We start from the raw sequence: 21,473 nt of genomic DNA on the forward strand, positions 1-21,473 counted from the left end.
TATCTTAGACTAGAGGCATGTGTGAAACTATAGGCTTAAATGTATTTTAAATGGGTTTGCGTTTGCAGTTACTTGTCTATATGGTATTGCTTTATATACGCTTAAAGCAACAAAGTGAATGAAAATGATGTCCTTTTTTAATAGGGCAGCTGCCTAGTATCACTTAAAATCTATTTACTCTCTTACAGTTACACTGTTCTTCTTACACTTAAACATGCAGTTTTTAGTATCAACTTGGAACATTCCTTCTGCTTGAACACCAGTCTTCCATTGAACTGCTGATATTACAGAAGTGATATAAGCGAACTGTTAAGTAACTAAAGTTGCAACCCTGGCCTGCTCTGTCTTCTTCTCTTACCCATAGTGCCACTTGTATGAAGAGCCACAGCAATGGCTTAGCCTGTGGTCCATTAAATAGTCTAATTGTGATAACAATTGTTAACCTTTGCCTGTTGAATGAACACTTGGCCAAATGTCTGTGGTCCTGAAGGAGAAACAAAACTGGTCTAACATTAAGCTACCAATTAAGAGTTGTGCAGTACTTAAGAGTTCATAACTGTTTTAAAGAGCCCTTTAACCCATCTTAATTTTTATCTAAGAGTGTACTTTCTGAAAAACTTTTCTATATCTTGAAGGATAAATGCCTTTATTGAACGAGAAGTGCAAAGAAGGCTCCAGAATATTCATCATAAAGCTGAGGAGAATGATTTTAACCTGCTCTGGTCTACAGAAAGTTTAAAGGTGAGCAGCAATCAGTAGGAAATCCTGACCATAAATGCATCATGTGCAACAAGTGATTTAGTTTTGTTCTTCAATAATTTCCATGTTTTCCTATGTTTACCTAATTTACAAAAAAAGTAAACAATAAATCACAAATATCAGTTTTAGATTTTGCTAATCTTTTTTTTTTCCAGTGGCTTTTTAATGTTGCATTCCATTTTTTTGCAGAGAAGGCTGTGTAAATACCTGTAGGAAGGCTGCAGATAAAATAAAAATCTTAATGTTATGTCTGTAAAATACATTGATAAAATTCCACCCATTAGAATGATATTCTTGGTGCTTGCAAACAAATACTTGTTTAGAAATTGATGTTCTCATTTATTCAAAGACTGAGGTTGATTGACCTCTGAGCCAGTGGTTTATAAATGTCAATAAGAAACTAGTTATTTTTGGCTATTTAAAAGAATGTCTCTTCCTATACATTTAAATGAACTTAAAAGAGAAAGGCATTCTTTAATAATCACCTGTACCTTTTTTGTTCTTAGGATAATGAGAGGCTTAATAATGGCTCTCTTCAGCGCAAGCTGAAGTATGAGGTAGGTCATAATTTGTCAGAATGAAATGGTTGTTTTTAATTATGGCATGCCCTGTAATTAAATTTCTAAATGTTTAGCTGCACAATTAGAATTTTGAATCCGCAGCAAGATTAATAGCTAATAAAGACAGCAGTGTATTTTGCCAGCTGGAATTAAAGTGCATATTTTCAAATTGGGCATAGCTTTTCCTTATTAGAAAGATGTAGTGTTATTGTGCATGTTTCTTCCTTGTTTTGTCATGATTCTTAATTTGAAACAGTATCCCTTTCCTGATTTTCAGAGGGTAAAAGCATTTAATGAGATATTGTCTAAATTTGGAATACCCCTTCACATTTTTGACTCACGTTGAACTGACAACTGTAAGGGTGTTTAGAGTATTAGCAAGCAACATTTGGCAAATTTGCCTGTGTCATGAAGGATTCATACATGTTTAAACTGAGGCTTACACCCATCCCCACTCTATTAGATGGCCTAACTTTTGCCTGAACAATGATTAATGACTTATCTTGGTGAGTAAATCCTAAATACCTTTATGGATTTAAACCTTAAAAGTAGAAAGACTGCAGCACCTCTAATTTGGACTTTTTTTTTACTTTTGCACTGTTACTTTTAAACTGTATTGGATTTTTTATGCTACTTTGGATAGTAAAAGATCACTTCTATGTGTATGGGTTAAAAAAATAATAAAGAGCATGTAAATTTCTGCATCGCCATTTGACTTCCCTTTGGTTTTTGTGAAAAGCATATTTAAACCAAGTGAAATGGATACTGTACAAAGGAAAAGTAGTGGAGGGCTGGAAAGATCAACCATTCCTGAATCAGATCTCAGTTGCTTCTGTTGGATTTTTGTTTCTCTAATCTTGAGAAATTGTACAAGTGTACCAATTCTGAATAATTGTACAAACCAATCAAAATCAATCATCAACTTAAGAAATGCTCAAATCAGCAGATTTTATAAAGATGTTTCTTTTCTCCCTTTGAAATTTTAAACAGAAAAGTCAACAGTGGCAGACACATTGTGGCTTTCCATTTATGTCTAAAGATGGCAGTTGTGCTTCTAAGTTGTGTGGAGAAAACATAGGATTAAGAGACCATACAAGACAGAAGGAATATACAGAGCTGTGGGATTTATTCTTCACTTCCAGAAGAATCTGCTCCTCCTCTTCCACATCAGAGAACGCATTTAAGAATGAAAAGCATAATTCAGAACAGGAGAGTTATGCTTGTCGTTGTGACACTGAAAGTAGTTTAATTCCCTCTAAAAATATTAATACTTCAAAGTCTAAGAACATTCCTTACGAGAATGTTTTATCTACTTCTTTACAAAGTCATGACTTAAATAATGTGGCTTATTCGCTGTGCAAGTCTGAAAATTTCAATAACTTTGATGATAAAGTAATTACTTTTCCAAATTGTGACAGCTCAAGAACTGAATCTGATTGTTCCACCTTGAAACAACTGTCTACTGTAGAATCCTTAAAGGGTGCTAATGACCAGGGTGGCTTTAACAGCAGATCATGCCTTCTTTTTTCTCAGTCTAATGTGTGTTCTGAAATTAAAACTTCTAAACAAAACAGCCCATTTAACAAAGTGCAACCAACAACAGAAGACCAGTCTAATAATTCTCAGCTTGAGACTCAAAAAGCCTCTGATCTTATTTCTTTTAACTCAATAGATACTCATTCTGATATAAGCCCTGAGCACACCTATAGTTTGGGATATCTTTTCAATAAGCTTTCCTGTCTTTACAAAGATGCCACTAGTCAGCTGCTCAACAGTAAGGTGGTTTCTAAAGAAATTAAGGCCTTGGGAAATTTGTGTAATAGAAATGAGAGATGTGCACAAGCAATGGCATTATTAAAAAATCTGCCATTTATAAGCAACTTGCATGCAAATATGTTCTTCAAGTCAGATATGAATCGAGACATGTCCCACTCTACTGATGATGTCGAAGCTTATACTGAAAATGTTCTTCAGCCTGAATCCCCTGTGCAAGAGGCCATCACAGTCTCTGTAAGCCCAGAAGTCTCTGATGTCTGTGTGAGAAAGCATGCTGAAGTATTTATGTGCTGTTGTAAAAATGAAGAGCTGGGAAACAGCCTAGTCTTAAGACAGAAATTTGTGCATTTTCCTGATGTCTTTTTGAAGCTTCAGGTCTGTTCCCTGGAAAAAGTAATGGCATTATTCACCTGTGCCTTCCCTCAAATTAATTTTAGAATGGAGGAGTTGAAAGGTATATATTGGCTCGCTGTTGGCAGTTGCAAAAAACCTGATCCAGAACCTGCTTGCTTGCTTTTGTTCAGCTCTGTATTGTATGTTGTTGTTTCATCAGTCGAACAAGACATCTCCCAGAGTTCCTTGGCAATGTTTCGTGAGGTTGCCATTGTCACAATAAAGGAGGTTCGAGTTGGCTTTGCGGGACAGAGTATTAGTCTTCTGTGTTCTGCTGAAGATGGTTCACTCACAATATTTACCTATAACAAGAACTTCACTCAAAGAATTTGCCATGACATAATGAGCATTTTGATTTCTACAACAGATGATGCTGTTTATTTAAATCACCAGCTCCTCAACAGTGATTTGATGCAGATTTCACTTGACTGGACATCAGAAGTAAATGACTTAGTGTTTTCAAATGGAGTACAATTGTCCTGTAAATTTAGAACTGAGTTAGCTGACCTGGTATACTTACTCCATGAAAATATGGGAAGTATCAAGCCTTCATTAGGTGACATTCGAGTACTGCTGTATACATCAGTGAAAGTAGACTGTGCTACACACAGTGTGTATAGAGCTCTTGTTCTTTCAACTACTCATATAGGTCTCTTAAGGAGAAATAATGTTTATCCTGAAGCTAACTCTTTGGATGCCTCATGCCAGCAATCGCAATTTGACAACCTTCAATTGTACAGTTTGAATGATATCCGATGTGTGATTTTGCCAGACAAAGAGAATTGCACAAAAATTGAGCTTGTATTTTCTAGAAGGAGCAAGGTTGGATCTGATTCAGGAACTGGTTTTTCTAAATACTGTGAAAAAGAAATAAATACTCAACTGACAGTCATCCCCTCAGTTCTTCAAAGAAGTTTGCATATCCCTTCAGAAATCTGGAAATTAACATTCAGTTCAAGTGAAGAAGCCATTTGGCTAATTATGCATCTGACTAGGTGTTGAAATCCAAATACGTTTAGATACATTAAGAATAAGAGGCTAATGAATATTGATAATTTTTATTACTTTTTAATTCTACTTTAAATATCAATAAGCAAAAGGGTCCTTTGAGCCTGTAAGGGAATACTGTAGGGTGTGTACACTCATCTTGGCAAAAATCATTACTACTTGAATGCTTACCTTTTGCAAGTCTTGACTGTGCTGTATATATATGTATATATGTATCTGTTTGGGAAGTTTAGGAAATTAAATGTGTCTATTCTATGTGGCAGGTGAATCACAACTACATTTACTGGCATGCTTTCTGATTTCTATTATGGCTGTGTTGTCTGGCTCCCTCCATCTGCTGTCTTCATTAATGTCTTCTCCGATACTCCATTACCTTTTTCTTCATCTTTTTGAGTATCTTTGTTTTTCATGCTTCTCATTCATTTCATGTCCTTGATCACAACATTTGAAAACATCTGCAAGGTTTTTTTTGTTTGTTTGAAATGCTAAGGTGTGTTTAGGTTCCTATGGAACAGTCACTGTATGTTCTTAATTATAAGGATTTTTATAGCTTTTATACTTAAAATTTGGGGGAGAACAGCTTTAATAATTCTGCTTCAGAGTTTTGCATTAAGGATTATTGCACTACTGCATTAAAGTTTGTAGCAAGTGTAAAAGGGATCATGTTTGGCTTATTCTAAGCATGTTGTCTGAGTTGCCAGGAACTGATGGATTTGCTGTATCTGTTTTTCCCTGGGTTTGCCCTGCTTTGCCTGGAGCCAGGAGAGTGTAAGCTATGTGGAAGCAGTGAAACAGAACAAGAAAAATGCAGAGAGTGTCCAAGAGCTTTTTTAGATTTCCTTCTCCCCTTCTTTTTGTGCAAGGAAGCAATGCATGGCTTTAAGTCATTCCTTTTTGTCCAAGTAGTTAACTTGTATAAAATAGAATAAGTCTTTATATTCTCTTGATGTGAATGTTTAAGGAAAATGTGATGTGAAAACGAACGTGGTTGAGGGTATAAACAGGAGCTTTTGCATTAAATAGCTTTTGAAACTTTGGTCATGCTACTATACCTATGGTGAGACAAACAATTTGGGATTTATGGTCTGTGTACAGGTTTCTCATGCTGTTAAATAGATAGTTAGCAGCTGGGGCTCTGCCTGCCTGGTGGGGTAAGTTTAACTGTAAGGATCTCTCCCTCTAATGTGTCTGGCCTGACTTTCATCTTTTTCTGCTGGCTTACTAATGAGATTGTTGATGCTGTGAGATTGCATCTCTTACAGCCTCTTTACATTCCAAGAAATAATAGAACAATTGAATACTAGTAGATTTTGCTTAGTCGAGGCTTGCCTTTAGCTAGTACAAGGTTATTCTTTGCCTGTACCCCTGTCAGAGAATAAGCTGTTGTTCTCATCTTTTGTTTCTTCCCTTGTAAAGTAGCTTAATACCTTTTGAATCCTGCTGCCTGGATGTGCCATCTGCCTTGTTTGAGGAAGATGGTCCTTGGCAGAAAAGTGGTGTCTAATCTGAAATTCTAAATCCTGTAAGCATATTGCCAATAGAGGTGCAATCTTCTACTAGACAGAGTTAGACTTCAGTCCCTCTACTAGCATAAGAACATTTCCCATTTGTTCTTACCATATGTTAAAACAGGATAATGTAATTCATGTGGGATTTAGAAAGTAATAACTTGCATTGATTGAAGAAGTGTCTGGAAGGATGAATGTTAGTTTGGGTTGAGAATTAAGGTTGCTTTTTATCATAACAAAATTTTCTATTACCTTAAAGTTAACTCCAAAGGTGACCAAAATGTATGAAGATGTCTGAAGGTGACTAAAGTGTGTCAGGTTATTTTGAGGTTTAATTGTTACACATATATACACATAGTATACACATATCAGAGAATGTGGAGCAGACAGAGTAGTAGTGAGTTGCAGTGTAACCTCATGTCAGTCAACTTCAAGAGTGGCTCCCTCATTGTCATCATGTCTTCTGAGCATTGACGAAAATTAATGTTGGCACTATCTGGGAGGACTGTCTTAATCAAGGCTGCTAAATGACAGTGATTTCCTTTTCAGATTATACCCCAAATTTAAGTGTTGGTGTATGTTCCAGATAACATGGTTTTCCAACTTTCTTTTGTGTTAAAATCTTTCTGGATGAATAGTCTTTCATAAGTTTTATGAAAAAAAATTATTTCCATCAGTCTTCTATTCTGCTGTAAATTAATCATAACATAATTGATATTTATGACTATCAAAGCATTATTTAGTGTATTGGGACTTTGTGTTTGAGATTATTCACTTGCTATTAGCTGTTTGTAATAGTTCTCTGAAAATTACTGTAAATAAATTTCTTGTTGACAGAGGTGGCTTGAAGAGTGACTTCATGGTTTGATAGTTGTTTTAAAACAGACTATATTATTGTCGAGGCAATGAGCTCCTCTTTCCCCCAAGGATGGAAGTGCTTACATTTCTTCACTCCAGAAATGAGTTTTAGTTGAAAAGCCAAGCCAGTAATGTGTGGAGAAGTGAGAGAGGGGCAAAATAAAGCGGAGAAAATATTTGTTGTGTGAACAAAGATTTTCAATTTAAAGACAAGCTGGTTTATATTTTCCCTAAAAAAAAAAAATGTGGAAAACACTTTCTAGATTGTCAGTTAATTTGAATTCAAGTTCACTTTTAGTTTATTTTCTTTTTTACTACTCTTTAATACTAACATTAGGGGAAACAACATTGGCATTTATAATTGCCTAGTACTGAAATAGAAGCCTCCCCTTCTCAAGAGCCATGCAATGCTGCCCAAAGGCTGTCTGTAACAGACACCATTCAGGGAGGCATTTATGAATGACTTTCAAACTTTTTATCCAGCCCCTACACATGTATCACATGTCACAGCAGCTGCTACACAGAGACCAAGTGTCAATGAGCAGAAGTATGAACCATGGTCACTTGTTGGGAGAGTGTTGGTCAAGACTGAAGAATTTTGACCAAGCCACATCTCTTGGTCAAAGGGTGTAGGCTACGGATATCTTTGGTAGTTGCTGAGGGACTGAAATGAATGTTGAAACTGCAGTATCTACATAAGTGATGGATAACATCACTGAATAGCAAATACACTTTTGAACACTGTCACTGCAGAGCATTAATCTTTCAGTTGCAAAAATGTTTTATTTTAAACATAACTTCAGTTAGATTCCATCTGGCTGTTAGAGGAATGTGGCTTCCTGGCCAATACCTTTTAGACTTTTTTGCACCATGCAAATTTATCCTAGTTGAGTTTTCTGTTAATTAGATTACTTAAAGAAAATAGTAAGGAGCTCTTCTGACAGCACATTATTAAATTATCGATCCCTTAGTTAATTATAAAAATGAGTTTGTATTTAAAAGTCTTAAGATTTCTGAATTGCCTTGATCCCCTGGAGCTTTGCATAATGTTGTAAACAGGTTTGTTGTATAAACTGTGAAATCGTAAGAGTGGTTTGGCTTGGAAGGGACCTTAAATATTATCTAGTACCAACGCCCTGCATGGGCAGAGATACCTCCCACGGGAAAAGGTTGCTCAAAGCCCCATCCTTCCTGGCCTTGAACATTTCCAGGGGTGGGGCATCCACAGCTCTTCTCAACAACTTGTTCTAGTGTCTCACCACCCTCACAGGAAAGAATTTCTTCCTAATGTTTAACCTAAATCTACCCTTTTCCATCTTAAAATCATTTACCCTCATTCTTTCGCTCCATGCCCTTGTAGAAAGTCCCTCTTCAACTTTACCTTAGGCCCCTTCAGGGGCGAAGATTGACATACAAAAACTGTGGCTGGCTGTGAAGGCTTGCTTTATGTATTTATTTTTTTCAAAGAGGGTTAATACAAAGTCTTCTGCTTTCCCTTTCTTTTTTTTAGTCTAAGCTGAAAATGCCTATTCCTTGAAAAAATGCTAGGGCTGCTTATAAAAGGAGATCCACTTTGTTTTCATGCGATTCCTTCATTTTTGAAATTTCTGCCTCCTCCATGCTCTCTTTCCCTGCTTTTCTGGCCAAGAACATTTTCTCATTTTTAGTGAAGTTCTTTTCTTTCTTTCCTTATGTAGTGATTTTGGTTTTCCTTTGTTCTCCCTATTTGGTATGCACATGAAAGCGGATGGTCTGTCGTTCTCTGGGAGCAAGTCCAGACAACCTAAAGGACCCAATTAAAATTAGTATTCCACGCTATGTCCTGTGTGGGCAGGGAAAGGATGAACACTACGAGTTTGAAATAAAGGTAAGTGCTTTTCAGTTGCTTATCCTTAATATTTGAGGTTTCTCTCTACATGTTGTTTGCATTTGAATAACAGTAGCATCGTAGCAGCAATAATAATAGAAAAATGCCTTTCTGTTTAAAACCAAATAGTTCCTAATTTGCTCTGTCCAGCTGTTGATGTTCACTAAAGCAGCATCACAGTTAGCAATGATGGAAACAGCAGCTGGAAATGCACCCGAGAATCTGCAGATTTCAGAAATCACTTTACTAACCCAAAGGAAATGTAGTTTTTGTTCCACTAAGTGCAATTTTTGGTTCTGTTTTTTTCTGTTGTCAAAGTGTCCTCAGTACTGCTCAGTAAGAGAGGTTGTGAGAAGGCATGAACAATACAAAGACAGTTATGTTCCAAGTGGATTGATTGTACACAAGAGGTTGGTGGTCAGACTTGTGGGGTGAGCAGTTGCAGATCCAGTTAGTTGAAAGTGTTGCAGAGATGATAATTAAATGCATATTGGCTATAGGAATTGAATAGGAATTTTATTGAGATGCGAGTGTCAGTTGTGGAAAATTCAGACTTGTAGTATTTACCTGTAGTAATGAAAGTGTAAGTAGAGTATTTTACATATATCCACAGCAAAGCTTGATTCCAATAATGCTCTCTTTGTTCTAGTTCTTCCCACACTACTTTTCTAAGATCTCGCTTCCCCAAACTGTTACCTGCTTTCTCTCCATTCTAGTGACTTCCTTAGTCGATCTCTGCAGTAATGCTGGGGAAAAATACATATTCATTATGTTTCCTCTGGTACTAAGCCAGTGTTTTTTCAAAGCAAGATGTGAAGTCTAATTGGGAATGTGCTCTCTGTGCGTGTGGACATGTAGCGTAACTGATGTACATGGCATCAGAGACAGAACTGGCAGCCTGATTCTCTGAATGTACTGCCAGATGCTTCATTAGCTGGTGTAAGTTTGAGGAGTGACCTGCCCTCCCAGTGTGCAGGACTGGTTTTGAACTATATTCACATTCACTTTTACATAGGCTTTTAATAAGAGGGGCAATCTTATCTCTGAGCTAATTAAATTTTCACCTCAAAACATATTGGACAATTTGTGGATGGAATATTTCCTTCTGCCTTTTGAACTTTGAATTTCCTGGGGCCAGTGAAAGCCCAGAGCCATATAGATGCTGAGAGAAAAGCAAGCATGTACAAAACTTCCCCAAGGATTGTTGTAGTTTCCATCTATTTTCAGTACACAGGATTTACTAAACTGGATAATGGTTAATGAGGGCAAATACAATAAAAAGGTATTTTCTTTTTGGTGAGTTGGTGGATTTTTTTTCCAAGTATTCTCCCTTCACCCTTAAAAACCTGCAAGATCCTAGGATGAAGGGACAGTTGAAGAAATGTACAGGAAGACCTGGACTTACCTGGAAGAAAATGTCATAGAAGGAAAATACTGCGAAGGGGTAACCAGAAAAGGACAGGAGGCTAGACCAAGAAGGGATACAAATGTGTATGAAACTAGGCTCCAGCAATTTTGTGGCTTTTGTTTCTGTGAGGAAGAGCTTTTGCATTTATAATGCCATCAGTATCTGTTATAGACAGTGCTTGCAGAGAGTACCTATGGATGGCAGAAGGAGCAGCCAGGCAGAAGGAAAGGGGGAACTGCAGCTCCCATGGACACACAGGGTCTTCTGAGACCAGGTGATGGAAGCAAAACTTGGAATCAAGCACAGGCCTGCAGGGGATAATCTGATAAGAGGGAAAGTTGTAGATAAGACTTCCTGGTTTTATTGAGTTTTCTCTCCTCGTTCTGAGTTCTCTCCTTTTATCTATCCCCTTTCTTTCAAAACTATTTTTTCTTGTTTCAAAGTGATCTTTGACAAGTTGTCTATAGCAGATGATCCACACATATGCACCCCAAAGCTTTGGTCACAGTTCTGTTCAGCTGTGGTGGGTCTGCTAAAACTGTCCATGTTTGTAGTCCTGTTCCTTTGAGCTCCGTGATTTGTTGCAGAATTGGAGTAAATCAGAAGCATTGCTTCTTGATACGTAGTTACCTACATAAATTAGAAAAAAAGAAAAAGCCTGATCTCCCCTCAGTTCTGTTGGTTTAAAAACCGCAATAAAAATGGTTCCAAGAAATAAATTTGCATAAAACCCTTAGTATCTTGCAAGGTTTAGCTTTTCGAATGCTGTATTCATAGACCATGTAAAGAACAGTTTCAATAAAGTCTGTTTAGAGAAATAAGAATTTTCACAATTACTGATGACAGTTTAACCAGCCCAGATAAGTAAGGTGAGCATATTTCTCTCTCCTCCATTATGGTTTTACCTCTGTTTCTATGAAGCAACAGGGAAACAGATCCTGTATAATAAAATACATTGAAATTTTCCATTAGGTTATTTCTTTCAGACATCATGCGGAAGAAGATACAAGGAGATAGGGCTGTAGTATCTCCTTTCAAATTTGTAAGATTCACATAGGAAATGGTGTGCTTGAATGAAGTTGTCACGATTCTGAGTCAAATCTAGGGCTATTTAAGGGCAAATAAGAGTATTTTGAAAATCTGTCTTACAGATTTACTCAACCATGTGCATTTTTTTTCATTAAGACAATATTTTAACTACTGTGTTAGTCAATTACAAGTAAAAAGTGAAGGGTTTTCAAATTTTCTTTTCTTACTACTGTTGAAAAAAAGATCTGTACATCGCAGTCACATAAGTACAGAGTTTATATATAGTTTGTCATGCAGCTTTTTTAAGTGGAGGGGAAAAAAAAAACAGCTCAAACTGTTTGGATCAACTGTAGAAGTAAAAGACCCTGTTCTGGAAACTCTATTCCTCTTGGAAACCATCTGACCTGTTGTTTAGCTTTTAAATTAATTTTCCCATATCAGCAGTAAAAAACAATACCGTTTTGCAATGTATTACCTGCTACTTTCATTACAAGAATTAGGAAAGTAACTGAAGAGGATGATGGGGACCAAGTAATGTCAAAAATCTTTCTGTTCTTAGGCAGCACAGATATATGGCTTTGCTGTTTTCCTTCCTGTCCATCTCTAACAAGTTATTAAACTTGGAAGAAGGGAGCTAGTAAATAATTGGCTGCAGGCAATTTGATTTGGGTAATTTTGGTACTATTTTATCACCTAGACAGCTGCCAGATGCACAGCTAACAACCTGATTGACAATCTTATGTACGTGCTCTCCTCCAGGCTGAGCAGCTGGATGCTTTGTGCAAGCTTGCTTCCCTGAAGACATGCTTCTGTGAAAACTCTAGGGTTAAAAGAGGTCACTTTTGAATAAAAATCATGTACACATTAAATTATCACAGGAAAAAAAAAAAAAGGAATGAGTTAACATCTTTATTATGATTATCCATTGCACTGTAATGTTTACTTGAACACTGGAATCACAAAACCCTTAAGTAAAGAATAAAAATGGCTAATTGGTTGATCACAATGAATTTAACATATATATTTCTGAATTGCTGCCTTTTTTTGTTTGTTTTTTAGTTAAACGTGACAATGCATGTTAAATACATTTACCTAAATCATAAATTTTGAAATACTGTTAAGAATAAATAGAGGCAGTATAGTCCATCATACAGGTCTTCTAGTAGCAGTCCAGCCTATTGCTGACATGGAGGATCAGTTGTATCAGAAATAATGGATTTGCATTGTGGTGATGTCCTAGAAGAACCAATGTTTTAATATTTGTCAAAAGTTACGAGACCAGTTTTGTTTACTTATATCTTTCCGTGAAAAATTGAGGTAAAAATAAGAAGTTGCCCCCTCACCTTCCCCAAATCTGAATCACAGAATCGTTCCAGTGGGAAAAGACCTTTAGGGAGATTGAGTCCAACCATAGCCTAACTCTTCCAAGTCCAGTGCTTCAACCGTGTTCCAAAGAACGACATATGTATTTCTTTTAGACATCTCCAGGGATAGTGATTCAACCATATTCCTGGGCAGCCTGTTCCAGTGTTTGATAACCCTTTCAATGAAGAAGTTTTTTCTAATATCCAATCTAAAGCTGCCTTGGCACAACTCAAGACATTTCCTCTTGCCCTGTTGCTTGTTACTGCGGAGACCAGCCTTCACCTCACTACAACCTCCTTTCAGGTAGTTGTAGAGACTTGATGCCTGATGTTGTAAGACACACAATAATTTTTGGTTTCCAGAACACTTCCCCAAGTTCTGCTGTTCCATATGCAACAGCACGGGCTGCTGGGATGAGAAAGGGTGGACCAGAGATGATTTTATTTTGTTCAAAAGGTAGCGGTTGTCATGCAGTCATGTCAGAAGTTGGATGCTACTTTCCTCTGCCTTTATTGCTCTGGTTTCTTTTGGTAACTTGGTTATCCTTGCTCTGTTGCACCTTTCTTTATCTCCATAACTTTTTGATACACTTAGTAATGAGGGAACTGGTTCATTTTAGAAGTCACTTGAAGATTAAAAAGGCTGTGTATTTGCGAAATGTACTTTATGAAAATGCTTATTTTTATCTTTGTAAAAAAAACCATAGCTAGGCAGAGGTAACATCATGTATTTGGCCTGATAGATTAAAGAAGTAAGTCTTTTCAGGTCTAGGCAATGCCAGCTAGCTTTCATCAGCACTGGTAGTTGGTATAGAAAAATGTCCCCTGCTTCCTGCATCATTGCTTCTTGGTAGCATTGGATCACCAGAACAACAGAAGGATTTCTGTTCCTAATCAAAGGCTCCAGTCACAGCAGTTTTAGGACCCACTTAAAAATTTCTTCAATTTCACTTAATTTCAGACAGTGAAAGTTTTTCTTCCCTGGAAATTATTGGTGGTTTCTCAGTTCCAGTGAGGATTTTGTGAATAACTGATGGTAAGGTTGGCTTGCCCTCACCCTTCCCTGTTTCTCTGTGCTTTATTTGCAAGAGTAATTCTGTTGTTTTCAATGAAAATTCCTGTATAAATGGGATGTTCAACAACTTATTGATGACACAGGCCAAAAGCCTTTTAAAGGCATATCTTCTTCTGAAAGCTAATATATATAATTTTTTACCCTAGAAATTGGAATCCATTCTCTCCGGTAATGAACTTTGTGTGCCCACGAAATACTCTATTTATTAATTGTGAATCTCTATGAATTCTGTGTGTGTGTTTGTGAATGTACATTTCTATGAATGTACAGGGAGGCTACAGTACACTTATGCTGATGTTATTCATTCATTAATGGAACACCCACTGATCATCGAGAGCTGAGAGCTGCATAGCTGCACCAAGGAATGATGGGGGCATTTTAACGTGTTTACATCCTTGTCAAACCACCCCAGAATAAGGAATAAGTGCATTGAGGGTTTTTTCGTCTTGGCAGTCAGTGCTCCTTATTAATTGAAGTCCTGTCACTGTAATGGAATAAAAATATGCTAATCTATAAAAGCTTATGGATTGAAGGGAACAAAAATTTGCCCATTTTAATGTGACAGTCTCGTATATTGCATTGTGGGTTGTGTGGTTTTACATCCGTTTTTTTTCTTTTTATCCTGCCTGATACAGATAACAGTCCTGGATGAGACGTGGACAGTATTCAGGCGGTACAGTCGTTTTCGAGAAATGCATAAAACTTTAAAACTGAAGTACCCAGAGGTAAGTTTTGGGAAAACTTCTTTTGCAAAAAATTGTGGAGGTAGAGACTTGAAAATACGTTGTTTTTTTTTTCAAAGATGCTTGTTCAAAACCAGTATTCCTATTTGGTTGTATGCTTCTAGTAAGATTGGCAAGCCCTTTAGCAGTTTAAAGCTCCAAGGCTGCTGGATACAGAATGAATATTGCAGTGAATCTGTGGCTCTGCGTGTTGCCTCTGGCTGTTAATTCCCTTTACTGCTGCCTGGTGGCATTCCCTGGAGTTCTCTTTTTTGTTCATTGCAAGATACTTGCAGTCAGATCATGTCATCCTGACAACTTCTCATTTAAAAGAAAAACACTGTTCCACAGATACCCTTTTGTAATAGTGGCTTCCAGCTTTCTGCAAAGTGGAAAATTGATTTTTCTGACCACCTTGGAGACTCTGGGCATTCAGCATGAGGAGCTGTGCCTGACAGAGCTTCAGTTCATTGGAATGAGCATTTGTAAAGATGCAGTTCTTGCTTTCCACATCTAACTTTTAGTTATTAACATTTTGCTTCCTTTCTATTTGTCCCCTTGGCTTTTAGAAGAAATAAATCCTTCAAGCAATGAAAGTGGTTCTGATTTAAGAGTTAGCACAAGTAAAGAAGCGTGGATCATATTTCATGGGAAAGATATTAAAAAACATTAAAAACATATTAAAAACATTAGCCTGCTCAAGAAAGGAAGACATGTAGTAGTGTGCAAACACTGTTTAGACCTTCATTAATGTATTCTGTAAGCTAAAAGCTAATTGAGCATGGAATGACCTTGAATATTAAACAGTAAAATGTGTAGATCTCTGTTTTGAGGAGATTCTAGGATGTTAGATCACTCCCATTCCAAAATAGTATAAAAAATGGACATTGAAACTACATCAAAAAAATTGAAACTGCACCAAATATTTAAGAAAGCTAAAAAAACCAAACCAAAACCAAAACAAAAAACCACCAAAACATGAGGTAGGAAAAAATAGAAAAATAAAACTAGGTCATAGCTTTTTAAAGACAGAAATTAGTTTTGAATAGAAGATTGTGAAATGTTCTTTTTCTACAAATGCTTTTAAAAATACAACTAGGAAATGAACATCAGTATCATATTTTTGATTTGAATGAATTGCTGTTCTTCTTTGAGAATTATCATCTCTCAGTGGTGATATCCTAATTGCATGTAAGTCTTGAAAATACAGCTAGGTGGTCATCCAGTTGAAATAGAAATGGGGCACCTGAATCCCTTTGCAGATTCATCTTCCCCTTTTAGGAAAATTTGTTTCAGTAGTCTTTTTCGAAGTCTGCTATTATAGCCCTGACAATACAGTGATGAACAATTGAATTTGACTTTTCAGTTATGTCAGAGGGAAATCAACTTCTTTCTTGTATGTAATAATCAGATTCAGGAGGAAGCCACTACTAAAACGTCCCATGTGTTCCAGCATATTAATGTCACCTTCTTGAATCAAATGCTTGTAATTTACACTATAGATTCAGGCCTTTTGGTGTTACTGGAGGGAGGGGTGTTTTATTGGGGTTTGATTGTTTGTTTTGAATAACCCTGAGAACATAGGAGTAGTAGTCCAGGTCAAAATAAAGTCCAGCATCCAAAAGTGTACAACTGAAAAAACATCCCAGCCTAGAGCAAAGGTTCATAGTTTTCTTCATCTTGGAGTCTTCCCAATTGAAGTTGTTCTCATTGTAGTTCATAGTTCATGATTAATATTTTTCCTATTGATTTTATCTATATTTTCCATTCTCTATATCACTTTATAGGAATCTTACATAAACAAGTTTCTTTTGCTGCCTTTTTTTTTTTCTCCTGTTTGGTTTTTTTTGTAGGTTGTTTTTTCTGTTTTTGGTCACGCTTGCAAGGTCAATACATTCTCTAGTTTAATGTGCCAGTTTGTTTCTTATTGACACTTCTGTTTTGCCATATGTTCATGTCTTAGGTAGACTTATTGAGAGTCATATCTAGTACATTAACAGAATATTTGTTTAACTAAGCACATGAGTAAATTTCTAATTTCCATATAGAAAACTCATTGTAATATGTTTTATTACGTTATCTGTTTCCTTCTAAACAATTTTTGTATGTTTGGGCAAATATTCTTACAAGTCTTATAACTTTGCTGATATAACTTCCCCTAAAATATTGTACTCTTTGGATGAATTCAGCAATGTGTTCTGGCTTCTAATGCATTTAAAATAAATGTTTAGTCATGTTACTTTATGAAAAAAATAGGTAGTTTTACTAGTCTCTTCTTCTAGCCTTTATTGAGCCTCCACAACAACTTTCAGTAAATTATCAATGAGGTTCAAGTATCTGTATCCTACTTAGTATGCTGAAGTTCAGAAGATGTGAGATGTGTATTTGATCATGTCATCACTGGTTTTAGATAGGTTCTGTCACTTAAGTACCTGTTTTGGAAAATTTTGCAGTATTGATAAAGGCTGTATTTTGTATACTGTATTTTGTACAGTACAGGCTGTTGTATCCACTCTTGCTTTGAGACTTAGGGCACCACAAGGAAAAGGCAAATTTGTAGCCAGAAGAAATCTAGCTAACTTGCACTTCACTTCATATCCTTGTAAGCATTTCTACAAACTACTGTGTTCAGCAAACTACACTACTGTGTCCTTGTCTATCAGGAGGGAAGAACACATTATGATGGATAAGCCACGTAATACTGTCTGATGGAGTAAAGACTTGGTGTTTGTTTGAAGGAATGTCATTATCATTCATAGAATCATAGGAAGTTAGGAGTTGGAAGGGACCTCAAAAGATCACCTAGTCCAACCACCCCTGCCAAGCAAGGTCACCTACAGCAGGTCACACAGGAACACATCCAGGTGGGTTTCGAATGTCTTCAGGGAAGGGGATTCCGCAGCCTCTTCCAGTGCTCTGTCACCCTCACAGTGAGAAAATTCTTCATAATATTTATATGGAACCACCTATGCTCCAGCTAGTAACTGTTGTCCCTAGAAGAGGAGTGTCCTGGTTTGGGTGGTGAGTCACCCTTCTCCAAGCTGCAGAGACCCAGCTCCCTCAGCCTTTCCTCACACAGCAGATGTTCCACTACCTTCATCATCTTGGTTGCTCTGTGCTCGACTCTCTCGAGCAGTTCCCTGTCCTTCTGGAACTGAGGGGCCCAGAACTGGACACAATATTCCAGATGTGGCCTCATCAGAGCAGAATAGAGGGGGAGGAGAATCTCTCTCCACCTACTAATCACCCCTCTTCTAATGCATCCCAGGATGCCATTGGCCTTCTTGGCCACAGGGGCACATTGTTGGATCATGGTCATCCTTCCATCCACCAGCTTCCCCAGGTCCCTTTCTCCAGTGCTGCTCTCCAACAGCTCAGTCCCCAACCGATGCTGATACCTGGGTTGTTCTTTCCCAGATGCAAGACTTTACACTTGCTCTTCTTGTAATTCATTAAATTTCTCTCTGTCTGACTCTGGTCTGTCAGGGTCCCTCTGAATGGCAGCACAGCCTTCCGGGGCATCAGCCACTCCACCCAGTTTTTTGTCATCAGCAAACTTGCTGATAGTACATTCTATTCCCTCATCGAGGTCATCAATAAATATATTGAATAGTACTGGTCCCAGTACTGATCCTAGAGAGACTTCACTAGAAACAGACTTCCAACTAGACTCCACCCCATTGACTACAACTCTGTGGCTTCTATCCTTCAGCCAGCTCCCGATCCACCTCACTACCTGATCATCCAGACCACACTTCTTCAGTTTAGCTCCAAGGACGCTGTGGGGAGACAGTGCCAAAGACAGCACCAAGAATGAGTTGTTCCATCATCTTACCAGAGATGGAGGTGAGGCTGACCAGTCTGTAGTTACTCAGGTTCTCTTTCTTGCCTTTCTTGGAGACTGGAGTGACATTTGCTTTCCTCCAGTCCTCAGGCACCTCTCCTGTCCCCAACAACTTAACAAAGATGATGGAGAGCAGCCTAGCAATGATATCCACCAGTTCCCTCAGCACCTGTGGGTGCATCACATCAGGACCCATGGATTTATGAATGTCCAGACTCATTAACTGATACTTAACCCAGTCCTCATTGTTGTGTATGTGAATGACCAATGGCTTCCTGCATTTTTACCTTTATTTAAAGTAGCTCTATTTTATGGTACTTTTGAATGTGTTTTGCAACGTAAGTGGGCAATTTGTTTGGTAAATTGAAAATCATCTGTCTGCTTCTGCTCATCTGTCATTGAGCACTAAAATGCATTTAATACCAAACTTGTCTAAGATGCATCCTCAGTTACTGTATATTATCCCAAAGAAAGTTGATCCTTAAAAGCAATCTTATCAGAATCCGTGAGAATTGAATTTTATTTTGCTTAGTTCACCTTCCAACTCTAAATTAATATTTATAATGAACAGCGAAAATACTGTGGACGTGTTTAATGTATGAGTGTCCTGCTTTTAGAAGTGAACTTTACAGCTCATTAGTTGCTCAGCTCTGAGTTACTACATCAGTATTTTAATAATTTGCTGATCTTGCATTTTGTGTGCCTGCTGCTGTATCCCAAAGGAATTATTGGCAAACTGATTTATTGGGAAGGTTTAAAAAAATAAAAGTGTCTTTTTCAGAAGCAGAAACTATCTAATGTCTTCCAGTCTTACAATATGCCATATATTTTACATACCTGCACATTTCCTCTGATGTATTTAAGTGACTGCTGACTACTGAATATCTAATTGAAATGAGTCACATGCAAATTTTGAAAGGCTGAAGAATCTGCAGCAGGGTGAGATTGTGCCAGGGGCAGATAAATACCAGCATTTTAACAGTGCCTTTTTTTTTATTTATTTTTTAAGGTCTGCATGATTGTCATTTGCCCAGCTTTCTTACACTTGCTAGATTGTTAATGACTCTCTTGTTATTTTTGGAATTTTAATTAAGACCATGTTTAGCTTTCAGTTGCAGTAGTCTCTGTAATGAATATACTTTTTGTTTCTTATTAGTCAGAAACAGCAGCAAACACACTCTTTAATGGAGATCTGAGAACCGTCAGAGAAAGACCCTCCCCTTTTCCTTCCTTCTTCATCTTTTCATATCAGTTTATAATTTTGTGATATTACCAGGGATCTAGTTCCTGGAGAAAACCTTCCCTTCCAGATCCTGGTCTTGCTGTAAGGGAAAATTCACTCTCCCATCCTCCTGTTAGTTTATCAGGTTTGAGTGATGTACTATTGAGATGGCCAATGCTCTCCAGTTCTTATCACTTTCTTGTCTCTTCCCCCTTTCAAAGGAGAGCAGAGGAACAAGTTGTCTGTTTGTCTTTCTCTGCCTGAAGTCAAAGTTTATGAAGTGGCACATCCATGCAGATGTCCTTAATTGTGCCAAGGTGTCTAGTCCAGGTTTTGGGGGGCTTTCATTGTAGGTTCTGCTTAGGGAGTTGACTGTCAATGTCCTTGAAACTTCTTTCTGAATGCAAAAAAGTCTCTGTGGTGCTAAGGGAAGCACCTATTATTGAGACTTTCTTATTACCAATAATGGTTCTCGACTTAAAATACTAGTACATCCATAGTGAGCTGCTGACAATGAGCTGAAAGTTATGCTTGAATTTATAGATTCATTCAAGGAGATACAGACTTGTGTAGGCAAGTTTACTGCAGGAGTGCTAAATCACAAAGACTTGGAGTTTGTTTAACAGAATGTAATAATTTGGGTATTTGTGTTTGATATGTGGGTTCTGTATATAAATATTTATTTATATCTTCTACCGTCTAAAGCGCAAAATGACTGTTTCTAATTGTTAAAGAATTTTAGGTTTTAATTGAGCCAGCTTCCCCTTCTACTGGTCTGGTTTTTGTCATCTTCCATATCTGAGTGGATGCATAATATCCATATCTGAAAAAGCAAGAAATGTCTACAAAAATTTAAACCAAAATTACAGATGATCTGTCTCTATCTCAATATGATGTTCCCACTGGGAAGCAATTGTGCATGATACGTTGCAGTAACACATTGATTTCATTAATTTTGGAGGTTAGGGTTAGCAACTGTTGCTTGGATTACAGGATTTTTTAGGCACATTAAGTACTGGACAGTAAAGATGGTATTTTATAACCATTTAAAAATTCCACAGCCTGTTTTTTTTTAATTCTAGTTTTCTGGGGGAAAGGCTCCCATCAGCAGTGGTAATGAGACTTAAATATTCCTTCTTTTTATTTCTGAAAATAATATCCTCTGCTATCAGGAGTCTGCTTATTTGACAGAGTATCATTCTGCTTGAGTGAATGTGAGGCTCTTGTCAACTGGAGGAGTTAACAGGCTGCTCTTTGCTTTGTGTACCTGCAAGAATTGCATGAAGCTCAAAGAGCAAAATATATTTCTCAGGTCTTTCAGAAATAGTATATCAATGAGTATATTGAATACTGAGCAACTGCTGCAAACCTATATTAAAAATATTTTTCAATATTTCAGATTTTTAAAAACTCAAAAGGAGTCAGTCTGGTTTTAACTGGAAGTGTTTTGTATCTTGGCAAAAGATACAAATTTTTTTTTATATCTCCATAAAGCCAGTTACCATTTCATCCATCCATACTACCACACAACTTTATTTATATGCTTGCTATTAAGATGTTACAGACAGAAATTTTGTTATCTTGTCAAGTTCTTTTTAGACTCTTCGTAGTACCACTTACTGTTAGGCTTTAGCTCTGTAATGATGAATGAAGAGACATGAACTGTTCATTTAACCACTACTGACTGATCTCACTGTCCTTCTTTTTGCCTCCTTACTCTTCTTTTGGGTGTCTGCCAGCAAAGGATCTCCAATTTTCCATTTAAGTGGTCCATATATATGGTGGTTTTGATAAGTAATATGAGGAAGAAGTCTTCAACACAAAATGCTGGAACAGATAATGGTGAAGGGATGAGTTTGAGGTGAAGACATTAGTTGTAGGATAGCATCCTTGGATTCTGGAAGAAATTCTTTGCAAGGGCACTGTCCAGGATCAGTAACAGAAATTCAGGTTTTGACTAGTCTTCAAGTCATGGTTAATGGGGATCTGGGTATTTTGTTTTCCCACCCTGTTAAACTCAAGGGTAATGAGGCAATATCTGTGTATTTAAATAACTATTAAATTATTTTTTAAAGTCCTA

General features: G+C 37.2%; 1 protein-coding gene across 1 annotated transcript in view; it reads left to right on the plus strand.

Annotated features, from left to right (window-relative positions):
* KIF16B (kinesin family member 16B) overlaps window positions 1–21,473 on the plus strand; it is a 132,765-nt gene that overhangs the window by 80,201 nt on the left and 31,091 nt on the right. The window contains exons 21-24 of the mRNA XM_030448245.1: window positions 636–741; window positions 1,266–1,316; window positions 8,607–8,729; window positions 14,241–14,330. Coding sequence (XP_030304105.1) covers window positions 636–741; window positions 1,266–1,316; window positions 8,607–8,729; window positions 14,241–14,330 — 370 coding nt within the window. The remainder of the gene's footprint in view (window positions 1–635; window positions 742–1,265; window positions 1,317–8,606; window positions 8,730–14,240; window positions 14,331–21,473) is intronic.

This window comes from Calypte anna, chromosome 3, assembly GCF_003957555.1.
Source record: "Calypte anna isolate BGI_N300 chromosome 3, bCalAnn1_v1.p, whole genome shotgun sequence".
Lineage (NCBI taxonomy): Eukaryota > Metazoa > Chordata > Aves > Apodiformes > Trochilidae > Calypte > Calypte anna.